At 40.3% G+C, this 20,353-nt stretch overlaps 1 protein-coding gene across 1 annotated transcript in view; it reads right to left on the bottom strand.

The window, feature by feature from the left end:
- STK32B (serine/threonine kinase 32B) overlaps nucleotides 1-20,353 on the bottom strand; it is a 163,153-nt gene that overhangs the window by 35,714 nt on the left and 107,086 nt on the right. The window contains exons 5-6 of the mRNA XM_030947996.1: nucleotides 16,507-16,544; nucleotides 6,748-6,837 (exon numbers count right to left, since the gene is read on the bottom strand). Coding sequence (XP_030803856.1) covers nucleotides 6,748-6,837; nucleotides 16,507-16,544 — 128 coding nt within the window. The remainder of the gene's footprint in view (nucleotides 1-6,747; nucleotides 6,838-16,506; nucleotides 16,545-20,353) is intronic.

Raw genomic sequence — 20,353 nt, forward strand, 5'->3', positions numbered from 1 at the left:
AAGAGGGATTACTGTAAGGAGCTGACTGTCAATGAAAAGCTAAATATTGCCAATGACTTCTGGTCATCAGTTCCTGCACAATGTCCTGTGCCAGTGTTATCAATATGAGAAACTGAAAATGAAAAACAAACAAACAAACAAACAAAAAACCCCAAGTGTTTTTGGGTGTTTTTTTAATTGACCCAGTTCAGGTGGATATGTCCAAAACATTTCTTAAGAATGAAATCCCTGACACTGCTCATCCACTTGTCGAGCTACAGCTCTCTGATGTCTATTTCCATCTCAGCAGAGACTCTACATGTCAGTGAGGGGAACCAGAGGTTTGTTGTTTACTGGGGGGGTTGCAAAGCAATGCACTCTGCTGCAGTCATTGCAGCAAAACATACTTCAGTGGTGTGGGTCTTGCTGCAGTGCCCGAGATTTCAGATTAGAAAATACGTTCCAGAGTCACTGAGATTCAGCATAATATCACACTGCAAGGTATCACTCTCCTTCCACATCTTAGTCCCTGATCTTGGGGAAAAATTGTGTGTATAAATTGATATATACCCATATATAAAATACACACAGCATAATTGATATTTTGATTGACTAGCACAGGACAAACTGTTAAAAGGTTGGATGTTTACATCTAACAAACTTGTGAATGATGATGTATGGAACACATTTATAGTTTCGCCTTGCTGAATCAGGCTTAAGGCATGACAGATTGAGCTAAATAAAAAATGAACCTGATTTTTGGAATATTATTCCAAGAACCTTGAACTGAGATGTTTCAGTGAAATACTAATTGCTTTCTCAGCACTGTGATGATAATGTAATTTTCGCTTTACCCTGAGAAGTAAATTCAGGGGTCAGTAGTTTTTCTGGATCATGGTTTAAATAAAAAACAGAAATCAAACTACAATAATAACCAGTGATCTTCTATCCAGAGTAGAAGCTGTTTCAAGAGCAAAATGGAAGAAAACAATTTCCCTCTCCCTGAATAGAAATGTGGATTTAGTAAACTATCAATTTAGCTCCTAGTGTTTACTTTCTTATGTGTTAAAAAGGTCTAAATTATAGTGGTCAGCCTTCTGACTCAGAGCTTTAGACTAGCCAGCTGCTAACTTCTATTTTATAAAGCAAAATGCTGCTTAAAGCCTGGGCATGCTGGGATGACAATTTTCTAGCATGAGGTTTTTACTTGTTATAGCCATGTAACTGATTTTGCACCATTATTCACATTATACACCTCAATAGTTTTAATACTCATACTTAATGCAATTATTCAATCAAAGTAAATAATTTAGATACCATTACCTGAAAGCAGACATGGCATTTAGAATGCCTTATTAGTTTCCCATATGGCTATATAACCTCTCCTGCCCTTATTCAGCCTCTATCCTCATACAACTCCCTGCTTTACTCAGCCACTGAACAGAGCTCACTTCTTGACCTTGCACAGAGAAGCCCTTGGTGGCTGAACATCTGGATCAGCCCCACAGAAACAACCTTGAGTTGCTGCCCCTGCTGAAAGAAAGCCCGGCAGCAACGAGCAAGTCATGGTCTCCCATTATTGAACATGAAATTGTACACAAGCACCTTTGTTACTCCATACAAAAAGCTCACAGTGGCTGCAGGGCCAGTTTTTCTAGCAATTTTTAGAAGGGATTTTGTCCAAAAATATCCATTTGGTGTTTGGAAGATTGTTCCAGTGTACAGCCAGCAGCTGTGCTGCCCAGTACTGAAATTACTGGGTCTGTGTAATGGGATTTTCAGGACAGACTGTACCTGGCACACCAGAAGGGCTGTTCCATGCTCCTGCATCACATATTCCCAGCAGGTTAGAAAATATCTTTGCACCAGTTTATGCATGCAAAAACCTGGGGGTTAACCAGGAGTTATCCAGGGGGCAGAAGGGCCCTGCTGGGGCATTTGCCATCTCTGCTGCACCTCTGCTCCCCTCAGATCTGCCTGCAGAGCTCCACAGCACACCAGGCCCTTTTAGGCAGCCAAAAAATAAATAAACAAACGATTTAACAAAAAAAAGCCCAAACCAAAACTACCTCTTGAACTCAGAGTGGGGTATTTATTAACTGAGATAGTCAAAGAAATGATTGTATTGGTAGTTCTGCTGGAAGATCTTAAAGGATGGTAGCAGGTCAGAGAGCAAAGAGGTGAAGAGCAGCTGGAGGTAATAACTTCTTTCCTGATCTCCTGAGGCTCCTCAGCTGCTTATGTTCCTACTCATTAGTGTCAGAGTGGAACCAAAACCTGACTATGTTTAATCACAGATGTTTACATGTGTGTAAACATCACAGTGTTTAAGGGATTAAATACTGATGTGTGTTTAATCCCTTCAGCCACGTAGCTCCTAGCACAAGCTGAAAATCCCATCAGTGTGGGGAACATTTATTTCAGCACCTCAGAGTCTCACACAGCCACTCTTAGCTCTTGCTAAGAGAGAACAAAGAGAAGCCTCCCTTGTCATTCTGACATCATGAGATTTCCCTGGGATCAAAAGGTCCAGAGAAATATGGATATGACCAGAGAAACTCTGCAGACAGGCAGTCAAACCCCCTGTAGGATAAAGATAGGATTTTAAAAAACCTAAACACTGCCTTAACTGCATTCAAAATGCAATGGGCTGCAAAAGAGTATTTAATTTCAGAGCACTGTTTAATATGAGTGCAAGAAAGACCAAAGAATGATGACTTTTGAAAACTCAACTCAAAATTTTCCCTGCTATATTTTAAGCATCTGAGAAACAAATTTAGTTCTATGGGATAATTTTTTCCATGTGAAAGGTTTATACCAGGACATCCACTGGCTTTCCTCTGATTTCAATTGTACACCTACAGAGGATTAATTAATAAATATGGATGACTCATACATTCTAGAAGTTCAGTGGACCAGTGTAAATCCACAATACTCTGGTAATCTCAGGCATGCAGTCATTCTTCACCATGACAGCAGTCTGTGAAAGGAGCTGTGAAAACCTGAGATAACAAGTCTGTGAGATAGGAATGGGGTAGCTGAAACCTTTCACATAATTTATGACTGATTTTATTGACTTTGGATTTTTGTCAGGTGTATTTGTGTAATAAAATGTATTTTATTGGTTCAATCTGAGGTAAAGTCACAGTGCATAATTTGAATACCCTCAGTCTCTGGCTGAGAAAAACATCAAAGGCTCTACCTAGTCCTCCCAAACCCTCCTACCACTAAAAGCAAAAGCTCCCAAATACCAACAAAAATAAGCAACAGCAGCAACAAAACCACACAAAAAACTCCACATTAAAAAAACCCCAAACCTTATCCCCCACCCCCAAAATATAATATAATAAGATTTTGCAACACTCAGAAATAATACACAGATCTATAGAAATTGATCATTCTAAAATATTTCAATAAGGAAAAATCATATGCAATAGGACTCAAACACACATAAATTTGCCAAAGTGATGAATAAAAGAAAGGTGACACCTGTCAGGTTTTCTAGATGTGTTTTACTGTTTAACTTTTGGGTTTGTAGCTGAGCACTCTATTGCAGGGTAGAGGGGCCATGACTGCAGATGGATGCCCAGCACAGAGCATATTTGAGATACACAGATATTTCTTGCAGACTTGTTCACAAGGGAGAAATTGAAGAAATTTCCTTTTATTTGGTTTTTGTTTTTTTTTTTTTTTCTCATAAAGATGGAACAGTGTTGAAAGTAGCAAGGCCTTACAGAGCTGCTTCCAGTCAGCAAACACACACTTCCCTTTCTCACAGAGGCCAAAGTAAAATCCTTCTGCAGGCAGAAGGAGTCACAGCTGAACAGAGCAGCCCATGCACCAGGGACCATGTCCTGCCCTGCCCTGGCTCTCCTGCCCCACATCCCCATGCACAATGGAGGGATCCTCCACAGCACTGGTGGTCATTTGCTGGCAGCAGCTGTGCCTGCCAAAAGCCAGCCTGGTCCCAAAGGACATTTTGCATTGCTACCAGGGCAGGATGACAGCCTGAAACCATAGGAGTTTACAAAAAGCTCTTCCTACAGCAAGGCCTTGACAACACCCTCAGTCACAGGCATTGTAAAAGGTTTGAGCAGTGAATTTCTGAAGGTAAAATCAGGCACAGGTGGCACACAGGTTTCCCAAATCAGCAGAGGACACACATTGCCTTCCACAGTCCCAGCTGCCTGAAAACACAAGACAAACTTGGAGGACCCCAGACTCTAAGAAGTTGATCTCATTTCAGCTTTTCAGGTCACTGGCTTTGAGAGGAATATCACTGGCCCAGACTGCTCAGAACGTGCCTTGAGCTGTTTTATTTTCCAGCATCACTCTCATTACATGGTTATGACAATGGGAAGATGCCATCAGCTCACATCCCAGGCAGCAGACCAAGAACTTTATGTTACAACTTGCTTTATAAGCTGTTTAACCAATCACACAAAGCAAAAGCACATTGACAGTAGTTCTATCCTACCACTATAAGCACATGTACCTTTGGTTAAAACAATGACTGCTTATTTTGAATACAATACCTGCTTGTAAGCTTTAAAACACAATGCACAGAGCTCTATTATTAAGCTTAAAACTTCCTAATATCTTGCTAGATAAACTTTTCTGTAACTTAGGGAGTTTTTCTAGACAAGTGTTAATACACAGACCATTGTTCTATTTGTCCTTACTTCTCTACATTTTACATAAATTTTTGCACATTTTTTTCTACATTTTACATCATTTTTCTGCTGACCTATCTCATGGCTACCACTTAGCTCTAATCACAGTTCTGCTGTCTCTGAGGCTGCCTTTTGCAGCTTTCCCAAATCTTTCTGATATTATTCCCACAAGGAAAAGCTGCAGAAGCAGCAGAAGCAGCTGGAAGTGCCCTGAGTGGCCTTGTCCTGCATTGCCAGCCTGTTGGCCTTGCCCTTTTCTCATATACTGCTGTCCCTGTCTTTGTTCCTATGTGTGGTGGGTATTCACTTCTCTGAATGAATTGGCTGGGAAGGGGGGAACGTGGAAATGGACAGGGTTTCTAGAGAAACACTCAGGTTTGGGTACAGTGCATTCTGCATAAACTTTTAAATAAGTAGGGAAATAGGCAGGGAATATTTCAGGCTGAAATACTTGAGGCTAATGTGAAGTGGGATTAAGCAAAGGCTGCAGGAGCTGACTCACACCATGCTTAGCATTACAAGATAGTCATCTTAATCAGAACAGCTAGGGCATTTTTACAACACAAAATCAATTCACTCTGGTTTTCTTCCTGGAAACCATTTTTATTTTGTCATGCTGCATGTGAACAAATCTCTCCCTAGCAATTCCTCAGCCTATTTCAATCAGATTTCAAAGAAAAATGGAGGCTTTAGAGATAAAGTTTTTCTGTTTATTTCCTTAAATTTCCCATAGCAAGAAGTGAAAAATCCTATAAGTGCCTCTGCTAAGGGAAAGGCTGGAGAGTCCCCTCATATCTGATTAAACACAACAGACTCCACATGAAAGTAGGACTTTATAAAACTTCAAGAGGGGGAAATAGCTTTCATCACATCTCATACTGTCATCATTGTGAAAATCAGCACAGCATAAGGCATGTCTTACAGAAACTGCTGTTTCCTTGGTTCTGGTGCTCAGCAGGTACCATGCTTGAAGGTTACTTTGTCTTGTTATACCAAGGTTAAATTGTGGTTTGAATTCCTGGTAATAGGAGCTTGCCAGCAACCATAGAGCCAACCTCCCCACTTCTGCTTTTTTTCTATTTGTCTCATAGTCTAAACATCTCAGGAGAAGCCACATGAAAAGTGCTACAGCCTTACAATCAGAAGTCACTGCAACTGAAAAGTCCTTGTAGAATTTCACTGAGGTTAGAATTCCTCACAAAATAAAAGATATAAACTAAAAGAGGAAAGCAGCACCAATGAATGTCTGACCATATCTGTCACACACTTATTATTTGGTTTGTTGAATCTTTGTATCCAAACTGTGCAACAGAGAATCCTTACCCATCACTTTTCATCTGAAACAGAGGATTTTTACAGTTCTAAAAGCTTTGCTGTCTTCTTACAGCTCCAAATAAATGCAAGGGTGACTCTTTTGGCTCTTACTGAATGGTAAACACTGCAACTGGGGCTTTTGCAGCATCTTCACATTTCCAAGAGGCGAGGAAGGTGCAATGAAGAGAAAGTAAATTGTTGGATGGTGTGATGGTCTTCATAAAGGAGAGATTTGTTTTGGTACTGCTTCTTCTTGTGAGGTTGATGGATATGGTGGAGATCTGATGAGTGGGGAGGAGGTTTCAGGAGTGGAACAACTACATGAGCTGAGGTGAACTTAGACCAGATCCATTAGTGTGAAAAGGTAAAATCTTTTCCCAGTCTCCCATCTTTCCCTTGACTTCCTAATGCTCGGTATGCCATGCCTGTGCTGCTCATTTCACCTAAGCAGATATACCATATATTCTTCTGTGCAAATACATCATATATTCTTGTTTCAAAGTGTGGTGATTTGCAGAAAGTAACACACAAATTCTCCTGAATTTGAATTCACAAAACCAAACAGAAACTGACTAGAAGAGGGTAGAGATCAAGCTCCTGTATTAAAGAACATCCAAACAACATCCATCTCTGAAGATTTTCACTGCTGACACACATATATACTGTCAAAAGAAGTTGATCACATCTACTTATGCTTTTACAACTTAAAATCCTTTTGCTATACCATTAGTCAGCCTTAATATAGGCTTTTCTTACATTTTTAAATGTATCAAAAACTTACCCATGTAGGGTTTTGTGCCAGCCATAGAAGAAGCTTTTTCTGAGCCTTTCACTATGGTTGCTACATTAAAGTCAGTGATATGAACGTGTCCTGTAATTACACAAAGTAAAAACAGAAGTTAAAATAGCACATCATACAAATATTCCTCACTTTATCTAACATTTAAGTGATAATGGAAAAAAACCCCACCATTTGAAAGATATGTTACATTAATAGAAACTTAATATTAAATGTTCCTCTGAACTAGAAAAATCAATTTGGAAGCACAGTGATGGAATAGTTTTCTTGTCACCCACTACCTGCCTGCACTCCTGAACTGGTTTTGCTGATCACACCTGAATCTTCTCGTGCCATGAACAAAGATAAGAAATGGGACCACAAGAACCCATTGAAGTTGGGTTTAGCAAGTTTAACTTGAAGTTTAGCAGGTCCAAGTGGAAGGTACTGGATGGAGGCAATCTCAGGCATGAGCACACTCTGGAGATAACTCACTGAGGGCAGCCATGGGGGCAGAACTGAGGTGTTGACGGTGGTCACAAGGGGGTTTGGGTGAAGGAAGAGACATAGATCCTTGACTCCATTACAGAAGGTTTGATTTATTATGTTATGATATATACATACACTATACTATACTAAAAAGAAAAAGAAAGAAGAGTTTCCAGAAGCTGCTAGCTACCTAACAATAGAAAGTAAAAGAAAAAATAACAAACCAGCTCTCACGGACTGTGTCTGAGAGATCTCAGTTCTGGATTGGTCATTAACTATAAACATGCAAGTTGGGCCAATCCAGACAGACTTGTTGCATTCCACAGCAGCAGATAATCTATTGCTTATGTCTTGTTGCTGAAACTCTCAGCTTCAGCAGGAAAAATCCTGAAAGAGGATTTTTCATAAAAGAAATGTCTGTGACACTGGGGAGTTCTGGTGCATGCAAACCTGGAGATGCTCCAGCAGCGTGCATTTGCAGCATTTGCAACCCTGGGCTGCATCAAAGGAGGCACAGCCAGCAGGCTGAGGGAGGTGATTTCTCTCTCTCTGCCCTGGAGAGACCCCCCTGGAGGGTGGTGGGACACTGGCACAGGTTGCCCATCCGCAGGGGGTTGTGGATGGGCCACCCCTGGCAGGGTCCAGGCCAGGCTGGGTGGGGCTCTGAGCCCTGGTCTGATTGATGGTGTTCCTGCCCACAGCAGGAGGGTTGGAACAAGGTGATCTTGAAGCCCCTTCCAACCACAACCATTCAGTTATTCTGTTATTCTCTCTGTGTTCTCAGAAGAGTAATCAACAGGCAGAAGCAGAATGTAAAGCTGGGTGTGAAATTTGCCTTGTCTCCAGCTACAGTCACCCCTCACATCTCGGGTACTTGTGACACTGTCTGCAATTGCATCCACTACAGGTCACCATCAGCCTTTTTCTGAGTCTTCTCAGGGCAAAGAGGGAGGGGAGAAGAAAAATGGTATGTTTATCACACAATAAGTATAACATTAGATACATATTAGCAGAAGATATGTATGTAACAGGAGCAGATCCCAAATCATCACTCATTTGACAGCAGGTGGCAAGATGAACAGTAAGTGGCAGAAGTCAGCCGGGGAATGTGCTGCCTGACCAGCCAGACATGATTCAAAATGCACTAATGAGGCTGAATGGCCCAAACCTTCCATTACTCTTTTCCTGGGGTCGTTTATGATAAGCATAGGTTCAACTCTTCCACCACTTGAAGTAATAGCTGTTAATCCTGGCTTGTTATAGGCAGGTAAACTGAATAGAAATCCAGCTTGAAAATATGTAAAGCTTTAATTTGACAAGTCTTCTGTTAGGTTTTGCATCTTTGCTCAAGGACTGGTGTTGTGGAGTGATGCAGATGCTATCCTTGCTGTGATTACATCTAGCAGTGCCATGGAGGACAGGGAACTCCCTTTCCCATCTTAGCTCTGCATTCAGATCAGGATTAATATATCATGTGTTGAGCTAGACTTCTGAGTGACAAATTTGTGTGGGTTTTTTTATCAAGGTCTCAGTCTCATTCAATCCACAGAGTGGATCAGGCTTTGGGCATGATGCAGTTGTTAAGCAAGGGAGGTTTTTAATCATGTTTTCTGCCAGAGATGAAAAGAGTGTAACAAATGACTGATGGATATTACTGTGGTGCCTGATGGAGGAAGAGCAGTCTCAACAAAATGTCATGCTGCTCCAACAATCTAACCCAGATCCTGCTCAAAGACCACAGGAAATGTATCAGCCAACCTCTGATTGTGCAGCTGTGCATGTGTGAACTGAAATTCCCAGAGGACCCTGATTTGGCCAGATCTGAGCTGATTTTGAAGGGGGAAGTACTTAGGAATGTACTTCCCACTGCTAAACTTTAAACTGTTTCTCCAAATAAGAGCCACAGTAGAAGGTTTCAATGAAATGGTTTGCCCACTTTTCTGCAATTTTTTCGAAAAACCTGCCTGCATTTTATTAACGCTTTTTTCCTAAGATGCCCAGGCCAGGAAGCCCTCTACACATGGCAGAGAAAAAGTGTGAGCCAAGGAAAGGCATCCCTTTATGAGAAGTGGGAAGTGTTAGGCTGCCATGACAAGAATCACTGTTCACAGCCCAGCTTGACATTAACAATTCCAAGGTGGTTTCCTACTCCCTGCTGGCTGGGGTGTAGCATATTTGCAGTTTATTTCTGCCATCATAAAACACTGTGGCTGAAGACTTCTTGAAAATGATAACTGAAAAACATAAAGCCACCTCATGGCAGTAGTTTAAAGCAATTCTATGTACACTGTAGAATGAAAGGTTACAAGGATCTTGGTAGCCTAATATTATCTCTCTTTTTTTGACAGATAATAGAAATAGAAATATATATGAAGTTCTGCCCCTTAAATGATAGCATTGTAAGTGATGCTCCCTTATAGTGCCAGTGTCACTGTCCATTGCAAAACATCTGCTGCATCACATCCATCCAGACTGATCCAAACAGGTGATTTGCAATGAAAATTGCCTCTCCTGCAGTGCATTATTTTCTCTCCCTTTAATTAGATTTCTTTTCATGTAACAAAACTGAAATAGCACACATGAAATGCTGTATTCATCGTGGGGTTTTTTGTTAAAAATGCCTTTCTGGAAGGTAAGGGATGGATCATGAAGGTAGATTCTGCACAGCTCCTCTGCATCCTGCTCCCCAAACAGCAACAGGCAGCTCCTGTACATGAGGCAGGGCACAGTTTGCTGCTGGAAAAGCTGCCCCTTTGCTTTTCCCCATCACTGAGCTACTCCACATCCCTCAGACTGTCGGCAGGCTGCCTTTGCCTGGTGCTTGAGGGGCTGCTAATTAGTGCTGGAGTGAAAGGAAGGTGTTCTGCAGGCAGGGGAGGTGCCTGGTGGGGGCTGAGGGCATGGAGAGGGGCTTTGTGTGGTGTAAAAATCATAACTATTGAGTGCAATCCAGCAGTGTGGGACAGAGGCAGAGCAGGGGTGAACCCTGTGTGCCTGTGGTCAGTGAAGGAGGGCTGGAGGGGTGCTGAGGTGGAGCTCTGCCTGTCTGTGCACACCACTGGGTGATTTCAACCCTGGCAAGCCTAAGGGCTTGGGGGGATTGGTTTTGGGGTGGAGGTTTTTGGGGTTTTTTTCATTTTTTGTTTTGTTTTGTTTTGCTTTGCTTTGGTTTTGTTTTTTTTTTTTTTTTTTTTAAGTTTTTCACTCCTGGTGTGAATATTTCAAGAGACAATTTGACTCCAGTTCTCTGCAGGAGTCCTTCTAATCAGCCTCTAAGACAAGTTTTACTGCAACTCTTGCACACAGGAAAAGGGAAGGTTGCTATTGCTGCAGAGGATATGCTGGGATCCCATCTGCTTCTTACTGTTTGCAAAATTTCTGTTTGTGGGAACTTTTTCCCATCTGAGCTTCACACCTTGTGGTTGATCTCCCTTTCTGGGTATGATTGTGAACAATTAAATGTCCAAACCAAGTCTGTACCTTATTACAATATTGAACTAAACAGAATGTCAGTGTCACTTGGATTTAGCTCCTATGAACAGTGAAGCAGAGGAGTGCACAACTAAATTCAATTTAGTCCAGGGAAAGAGCTCATTTTTTAATCTTTGGAGCTGCATGGCCCCATATATAATAAGATGAGGGTAGAGAGAAGGGAAGAAAATGCAAATGACCACATTCCTTTGACTCTCTGCAGAGTGGCTTTTTCAAACCATCTCAAACTGCAGATTTCACATCCACCAACACATACACTTGCAGAAGAAAGTATCTCAGTGGAAATTGTTTCAAAATTACATTCCTTCAGTCAGCTTCCAATTAAGGCTCTAACTACCCACAGAACACTGTGTGACTTTGGAAATTTCATGTGATGTGACTTCTGTGTCTCACTTTTCAACGTGGCCTGAAATTGCAGTACATGAAGTAATCAGCAAATGATCTGGGTTTGGATTTAGTTTTTGAGCAAATCATAATGACAATTAGAACAAGTCCTGAAAGTTGGCTGGGGCTAGCTGACTAACATTCAGTAGAGGAAAATGTACATAATTTCAAACCTCATTGAATTTCTCAGAGTCTGAAACCAAAGGGGAGAATGTGATGACAGAGAGAAGAAATATTATACTGGTGTTAATGCCATCAACTCAGCAGCATCAGAGCTGATTGTAAATCTCAGAACAGCAACCTTTTGAACTACAGTAAAATCTGATTTGCTCTCAGAAAGTCAAACCCTATGAAGAACTTAAAACGCCTCTCTGGGTTCATCTGTACTACGTATGAGAGCCTAAGCTTGTACCCACCTGAACTTGGAATGACTTGGCAGTCTGACATTTATCATTAGGGACATTGGTAGAAATTACATGGCTGTAGATGAGTCCAGCAAAGCTCTGCACTTCAAAAAGTTAGGCAGTTTAATGGCCATGTAGGAATGTAAATTTTTCAGATACGCTTTCAAAATCTAGACAGCTTCAGGTAATTATGCTGGAACCTTTTGTCTTATTAATCAACATTGGAGGGTTAAACAAAGTAGAGTCCCTGCAAATTGTCTCACAGACATCAGTATATAACAATAATATTGGCAGTTCTGGTATTCAGAAGTTAATATTGAGATTCCAGTTATTTTTGAGTAGGTTTTTTCATCCCATTTTTGGGTTTAATGCCAAGATTGCTCATTGTCTGCATCTTTCAGTTTTGCTGAGAGCTTCCAAATAAGAGCTGAAATGTATTTGAGGAAATAGGGCTTTAAGTAAAACTTTGATGATCACAAACCAATATAATAATATAGAATAAATGAATTCCAGCTTCTCGTTTACTCATAAGTGAAATTATTTTACTGAGTAAAATTATCACACTCAGATGCAAAAATCCATCTAAGAAACCCCCAAAACCTAATAACATGTAAATAGCCCCTAAATCTAAGCGTGAAATACTAGATCTGTGATTTCAGTATGGAGAGCCATCAGGAGACAGTTTCAAGATTAGAAATAGCAATCATTCTGTGAAATTAGCAAGATGAACCTTCAAAATTAACAACTAGGTAGTGAGTCTTCACATAACCTGTATTTAGGCTAAGGATCCTAACATAAGATGTTAAGGATGATAAAAGTTTTCTTCACTCAAGGAAGCATCAGAAAAAATCTCAGAAATGGCCCCTGGAAGCTGCTAAATATGTGATTACCATGAGCCAGGAAATGCTTCAGTCACAAGAAGCTGGAGGTTGGGTGTGTACATGGGGAAAGTCCCACAAGAACTAGTCTCTTTTTTATATTCTGCTCTGTCATTCACTTTTTGGAGACTCCTGGAGATAAGAAACTCAATTAGATGGCTCATTGATCCACTGTGGTTGCTCTTCTGCCCTGAAACTGAAAGCCTGGATATCTGCAACTCTATCTATGGCAAGAGACAGAGGGACAAAACATCTCCCTAGTAGGGAGACATTGAAAACTGAGTGTCTTCTGCTGACAGGAGGGTGCTGAAGGAGTTTTTGAATACCTTGAATCTGGTGATTGCAAGTTATTATTCATCAAATCCTGGAATTCTAGATGTTTGGGTTTTTTTTCTTTGAAAGAAGAACATTTTAAAACATATTAAAGAAAACACTTTTCTACACTTTTCTTTCTTGAAGGATGGTAAACTTGTACAATTTGTTGCTCCAGGAGATTGTAAAGGCCAATATCAGCGGCAGCTTCAAGAAGGCTGCGAACTCAGTAACAAGACTTTCTTCACATTCTAAATGGAATGTGCAAAGATGCTCTGATATACTACCACAAAAAATTGTGGGTGGTAGGCAACACTGATGGCAAAGTGGCAAAATGCATGTTCCACAAATGTTTTCTCTTGTCACCAGGTGCAGCAAATGGATCTGACCTAGCAGGGAGTCCTTGCTCAGTAAACAAAACATGGATTTTGCTGAATGAAACCATGTTGTGGAAAACTTGCCTGAGAGGTGTTCAAACTCTTGCAGGCTTTTTGTAAACAGATTGTATTGATGGTGTGGTCACTTAGCAAAAGGCTAAGCCTGGATGGGAAATAGAACTTGTAATTTCTGCAGAACCACCAGCAATGTTAATTTCAATGGTGTTACCAAAGAGCTGTAGGAATAATGTTATCATCTCTTGAAAAAGTCAATTTATTACTCTGTTTACCACTGCTTGTTTTACTGCATTTAAGAAATTCTATGTCTCTTTGACATCATAGTTAATAGATCATGCAAACTTTTAAAGATATCTTTAATTTCTTTGATATTTAGACAAAAATACAACATGGACCAGATCTAAATGCTGTAATTAGTAGATCCCAGATCTAAATGCTGTAATTTCAGTTATATTGTTCTAAACCATTAAAATGAAAGGAATAGAAGAGGAATCAGAATTCTGTCATTGAGAGAATTCTAAAATGCTTTTTTCTGTGCAATACAATTGTAATAGCTCCCCTGAAACACGAGGTAGTCCCTTCAGCTGTCACTGGAATAATTCTATTTCAGATATATGTTAGCAGAACAGAGAACTACTACTAATATTAGAGATTAGTGTTAGTCATAAGAGGAAGAGCTTTCTGGGAAAGATGAGAAAACATTAAAAAGCAGCTTTATTGATTGAATTAATTTCCTTAGAGGGTCTGATTCTGGTTCAGAGAATGAACACTGAAACCCTCCCTACATTCTCTCCTCAGAGACTGGATGTGTATTCTTTCCAGGAGACCATGCAATCAACCTCTGACAGGGGCTGAACACCATTTTTAATGGCTGGTTATTCCATTCTCATGTACCATTTTGCTTTTCAGGATCACGAAACATTTATTTCACTGATGCATCAGAACATGCATCAGATGAGCAGTCCTGAGATGTGGCTTTGACAAAAAGCATATGGAAAAATTCAGAGTGCCAGAATTCCTCTGCCAGAATGACTTTGAATATGTTGTATATGTTTTTGTGTTTTTTTTTTTAATTTGTAAATTAGATTGATCACTATTAAGAAAAATCTTATGTTTTCATTACTTCTGTATTCCTGAGGTATGTTCCCTAAGCCATATAGATAAATTACAGTGAAACTAGTTTTACTGAGCACAAATATCTATAATATGTGTTCTTGGTGTATGTTATGAAAGTTAGTCAATTGAACTGCTTGAAGATGTAAGGTAATGTGAATGGTGTAACCCTGAATTTTGACTTCAGCCAGAATAGTTTTCTTCAGTGAGGCTGAAGAAATCTGAGTCACTGAGACAAAGTCTCAGTCAGAAATGTTGTCCATATCCAATTACTTGATACTTTGTGTAAGCATAATGTGTTTAATGAACTGTAAGAAAGACCTGGGGGTAAAGTCAAGCACATAGGAAACCGTTGGGCATCTTAGAGGCCACAGGCTAAAATAAAGTTCCTTCCTGTACACCTGGTTAGGCTCATGTTAGGTGAATTTGTTATGCTTATTCTGTTGCCAGATATTTTTGTGGTGCATGTATTCAGCATATTTTTCCATTGAGTGAAATCTGATGATTTTGTTAAAATGACATTGCTATGTTGCAGCTTAATCAGAGCTGTTAAGGGCTTCAAGAAGAGCTTTCTTCTTGCAAAAGAGCTTCACTTCTCTAAGGTCAGCCTGAGGTAATTAGCATGGGGCAGACACTCGTCCTACTGATATCACCACATTTAGTGAGCTGGTGTACAGACCCTCTACAGGCTTCAGAGAATTCCTTCCCCAACCACATGACAGCTCTTTGAACCTGTTTGAACCCATGAATTGGTAACTTCTGCTGACCAAGATTTGTGCTCTTCTCTGGAGAAGCCTGTTCTTTCACCCCTTGCCTGCAGGTGTGCAATGAGGGAGCAGTACTCTGCTGCTTTGCAGTAGAGAGGCCATCCATCCCAAAATTTCCAAGCTGCCTGCAGATAACTTTGTTGCTGAATAGTTTATAATCACAAAAAATCCCCTTCATTTTGCATCGTGCTCACTCTGGTGTAGGTTCTTCTTGGTGATGCCTGAGTCCCCATAGGAAAGCTCTCACAAGAGAGTTTGTTTTTTAGCCACAAGAGGCTGGTTTTGTGCACCAATTGACCTTGATGAGGGACAGGGAGAGATAAAGGTGATTGTGCTTCCAAGGCTGTCAATCAGAGATTTAACACACTCATACTCATTTTGTGTTGCTGTTGACATCTTTAATTCACCAGGACTTAAAGGCAAGATAGTTCTATTTCATGCTTGTTTGCTGATACCAGAGTCTTGGGAACATTAGCACTTATGGGTCTGAAGCATTAAATTGCTGAAGTTCTAGATGGTTTAAAACTCCAATATCACTTAGCTTTATTAGCTTTTGTGTTCCCAGGAACAAACATCATCTATGCAGAATGTTACCTCTTTAATCAACTTTTACTTGCATACTCAGCAGCTCTACAATGGATTTTGAAACATAATACCATCATTGGCATAATTTCAGTATTATATTTTCTCAGAGGTTTTCTGCTTTAAATCAATTTTGGAAGTAAACAAAGCACAAGACTTTCCCGCAGTAGCAAGCACACATCTCCTTTTTCTAGCTAGGCTTTTTCCTCTAGGTATTTCTGTTCTTACTGATACAAGATGTTAATGCCCTCTTTACCTACATTTCTTATGTTTTCCCTATAAACAGTTGCAAGAAGATCCATGACATTTTAACTAAATACTTCTTGGAGAGAGTATATGTTTAAAATTCAAGTTTAAAGAAATCAGATGCTTTCTTTCATACCATATCTTTTATTTTTAAGAACCTGGAATTAGTAGCAAAAGTTCAAAGCTGTTTATTGTTGTCTACTTCTTTTTATGCTATTTAAGCCAGAGCTACATGTATGAAGAGAAACTTTGCAGTCAAATTTCCGAATTCCCTATCTAGATTTTAGAAAGTTTATTTTAGATATCTATATGAGATATTATTTGCTATGTAGAATTTCTTAGCCCTTCAGAAGTTGTAAAAGAAAAAATAAAGTGCTTAGTACTGTTCTATTGGTAGGGACCTAAAAAGGGGTTATGGCGATCCACACAATCCTGTTAATAAAATACTAACTTCTTTTTACCAAGTGTCCCTGCTTGTCTCAATTCATATTGAATTCCTTTGTATTCAGGCCTTGAAAATTTCTGATCTGCACCTTCCTTTGGCAATAGGAGGCAAAACTACAAAATCCACAAGGTTTTCTGAGAAAGCCCAGATTTAGGTAGGAATTCAACATTGGAGGTTGACTTACAAAGCATGTCATGAGCATGCCACTGAGACCTCAGGAATTAGAGATTCTGAGGGAAAGCAATACTCACTTACCATGTTCATCCAGTAGTATGTTGTCAGGTTTGATGTCCCTGGAAAATAAGGAAAGGAAAACATTAGATTTTGTACCCAAAGGAAATCTGCAATTTTAAAGTGTTCCCCATTTGGGCACAAGGACTAAGTCACTTAAATCATTACAAACCAAATGAAAACCACATAATACATAAAGACAAATGATTTTTATCTACTGCTGCCAGGAGAAAAAATGCATACTAAAGAGGCTCTCTGGGTTTCCATTTATTGTAGTTTTGTTTTCATATGGTTAGCATTGACATGGGTCTGGTTTTCAAGACTGTGTGCTTTATTCTTTATAGCAGCAGTAAAATGAGAAGGCAGACTTGCATCTAGAAGGTGCCTGATTGCTTCAGGGACTCCACATTTGACAGAAATCATTTAATTGGAAGCATAGGTGGTTTCCCCTGTGTGCCAGACCCTGCTAATCTGCCGTGCATGGTCACTCACACACAGCAGAGCCCTGTGATCTGTCTTGTGCTAATTGAGTATGTCCAGCAGCTCTGCTGTCACTCCCAGATCCCCACTTGGCTGTCTGTGACCAAGTACCATGCTGGGGAAAGGAGCAAGGATAAGGGAAGGTGGGATAAGGGAAAATGGAGATTATGACAGGCTGAAGCATCAGCTCAACTCTGTCATTCTTGGCACAAGAGAACGATATTGCCCTAGAGAGTTGCACTTTCAGGATTATTTTCTGTTGACCCAAGTTCATGGTGCTGAGAGAAGGGATGGAAACAACTTTTCCCCACCACTGTCAGGCATTCCCTTACTCTTTCTTGGCCCAGAATTACTGCCATTGGTGTGGAGCTGCTCAGGGAAAATTCATATCTTGGCTTTGCTGACCAGAATGGCCCTGGTGAGGCTGGGTGAGTCTGATGGGGCAGTGCTGGGTGGCACTGCCTTGTCACTGGCACTTGGGGTGAGCCTGACGGGGCAGTGCTGGGTGGCACTGCCTTGTCACTGGCACTTGGGGTGAGCCTGATGGGGCAGTGCTGGGTGGCACTGCCTTGTCACTGGCAGCCTGCACTTCATGCAGGTTTGAAACTCCTTGGTCTCAGTGAGGATTGCCAGAGTGGCAGAGCAGCAGCTGCGAAACTTGAGCAACAGTTTTGGCCCTTGGGCTGAACTTTCCACTTACCTCAAAAAATAAGGAACCATAAATAGGAAAAGAAGCTCCTGAATGTCTGCAAATGAACTGCAAACACTCCTACCTCTGTAATCTCTTTTAGATAAGAGATGGCTTGATTATTCCAATTTAAACATTTCCTAGGAAAGTTTTTTCCCAACGTGCCCATAAATGGAATACTCAAAAAAGTGAAGTGTTGCAAAAGGAAAATGTGTTACACCAGAATGTTTGAAGTAGAGAAGGCCTTCTAAAGTAAACATTATACAGGAATAAGATAGCAAAAGCAATTATAATATATTTATTGCTTGCATGATATGAACTCAGTCATCACCTAACTTTCACATCTTTACTGACAGAAGAAGGAAACCTACACTTTCCTTAGCATTCTGGATTCCACATTTTCTAGCTTTTACAGACATTCTTATGAAATTATGAAGTATTCTAAAATTATTTTTATAATTTGTGTAGTGGAAGCTGAGGAAACACAATATGAACAAAAAATTAGTTTGAATAATTCTCTGCACATTTGGAAATAATGTAGAATGCATATATATATATCTGTGTAAGGAACCAGGATCTCATTATGAAGAACTATCTGTCATGGAAATTTAAAGTTATACCAATATTTCAGTGTGAAATACTGGCTACCTATAATTGTCTGATTCAGCAGCAATTCTAGTTATTTGTACAATAAAAGGAAATCTGTCCTAGAGCCTGTTTCACCCAAAATCTTCCAGACTCTGAGTTCTCTTTCCTTTCCCCTGTAATCACTTAGCATATCATTTACCACACTATAATCTTTCCTTCCCTGGTTTCATATGGGTGAAGTTGTGAGAAAAACTGTAGGGATAAATATATTTGTTTATATTATGAAACATGTTTGTGTTTTGTTTAAAATTGGAATTTTGTATTTTGTTGAATTTGGTTAAATTAGCATAGGAGATCCTATGCAATTGTAAATGTAATGTTATGTCTAATCTCTCAAGTGATGAAGGAGTTTTTGAAATAGCTACTGCTCGGATGGTTTCTATATTTTCCAGTGGCAATTTTGTCTGTAGTTTCTGATAACAGTTTTGTGGTAAGAGTTGGAATTGTGATTTCCTGTTGAATACTCTTTGTGGTTGATTCATGACTTGAAAATACAGCAATAACTTTCCATGGAAGTAAGTAAGTAATAGTTTTGACAGCTGAATTAAATATTTTAAACTTTGCCTTCCCAAATTTTAACAAGTACAAACTGACTCTGCACCTCTCATGTGGGTAAAAAGATTGGGGTAATACACATGTACATTTGGGTCTTTTTGTGGCTTCCTGAAATCAGTGATACATTCAACAGCACTCCAAACTCTCTTCCTCAGTTTAAGAAAACAAAGAATTAGAATTGTACAGTCATTGGCACCAAGAACAAAACCGATCAAAAGGAGAAATTCATCTTTATGAGCTACTGCCATGTGTATGACAATACAGCACCCAGGGATTGCTCATTACAAGACAGTGCCTTTTTTATCTTTTTTTTAAAAGAAGATCAGTTCAAACAATTTGAATATCTGCTATGGTATTTCATCATTAAACAGTCTATACATTTTTACAGCCACCAGAAAAGACATTGACAAATCCACTTGACAACTGTATGTATCATCAAATATATTCTTCATTCAGTTGGTGTCTGTAATGTTCAGAAAGTTGAGTGGTAAAATTAGATCCATGCTTATCCTTCCATGACTAATTCAGGCAGTGGCTGATACTTGATACAGATGTGCACAAACCATGAAGCCTTTCCCACCTAAGGGATGTTCCCCACTGTTGCCTTTGCTCATTTTGCTCAGGGGCAGGATGTAGCTGGGGGCAGGCACCACAGAGCGTATGGCCTTGCACACAGCAGCACAACCCCTCAGTCCCTGAGGCAACGTGGTGGACTCACAGCCCTGCCTCAGACCTCAAACAGGATATTTTAAACTGCTCTTACAGCAAGTGAAAGTTGTGGGCTATTTTAAGCCAGAAGGTAAACAGGTTTATTAAGTCAGACACTGCTGCTCTGGGGTCACACGCCCTGAGATGCACGCGGTGCGCGGATTCACGAGGCGGGTGAGAAGGACAAGCACAGGGTGAGGACACACAGAGAGTGTCACCCTGCACACAGAGCGTCACTTCGACACAGGAGTGTCACCCTGCACACAGAGTGTCACCCTGCACACAGAGCGTCACCTCGACACAGGAGTGTCACCCTGGACACAGAGTGTGCCCTCCAGCAGCTCTCTGCTGGGTGATTGGCCCCAGTTTGCAGCGAGCACTAAAAGCTCTGCTCTCCAGAGGCAGCTTGTTGAGAGCTCTAAGGATTGCAGAGGAGCAGGGACACTGCTCTGTCCTTGCACTGAGCACTGCTAGCCAGGAGCAGGGCACTGAAAGTTCAAAGGGGTCCAGGGGAAGACTTGGCAGGCCCAGGTGCATCACAAGTTACTGGATGTACTCAGAACTGAGGGCTTTTGGAGTCTGTTATATTTAGTTTCCTTAGATAAATACTCTAATTAAATTCACTAAACCAGTGTTTTAGTGAATTTAAAAGAGAAATTCTCTTTAGTTAAGCAGTTTAAATTCAAACATACTGTGTAAGTGAAATTTTGGTTTGATTCGCTTCATACCACAACAATTACACATCAATTTTTCTGAAAAAAATTTCCCATTAGCAAGATGTTTAAAGAGCAG

This window comes from Camarhynchus parvulus, chromosome 4, assembly GCF_901933205.1.
Source record: "Camarhynchus parvulus chromosome 4, STF_HiC, whole genome shotgun sequence".
NCBI classification, from domain to species: domain Eukaryota; kingdom Metazoa; phylum Chordata; class Aves; order Passeriformes; family Thraupidae; genus Camarhynchus; species Camarhynchus parvulus.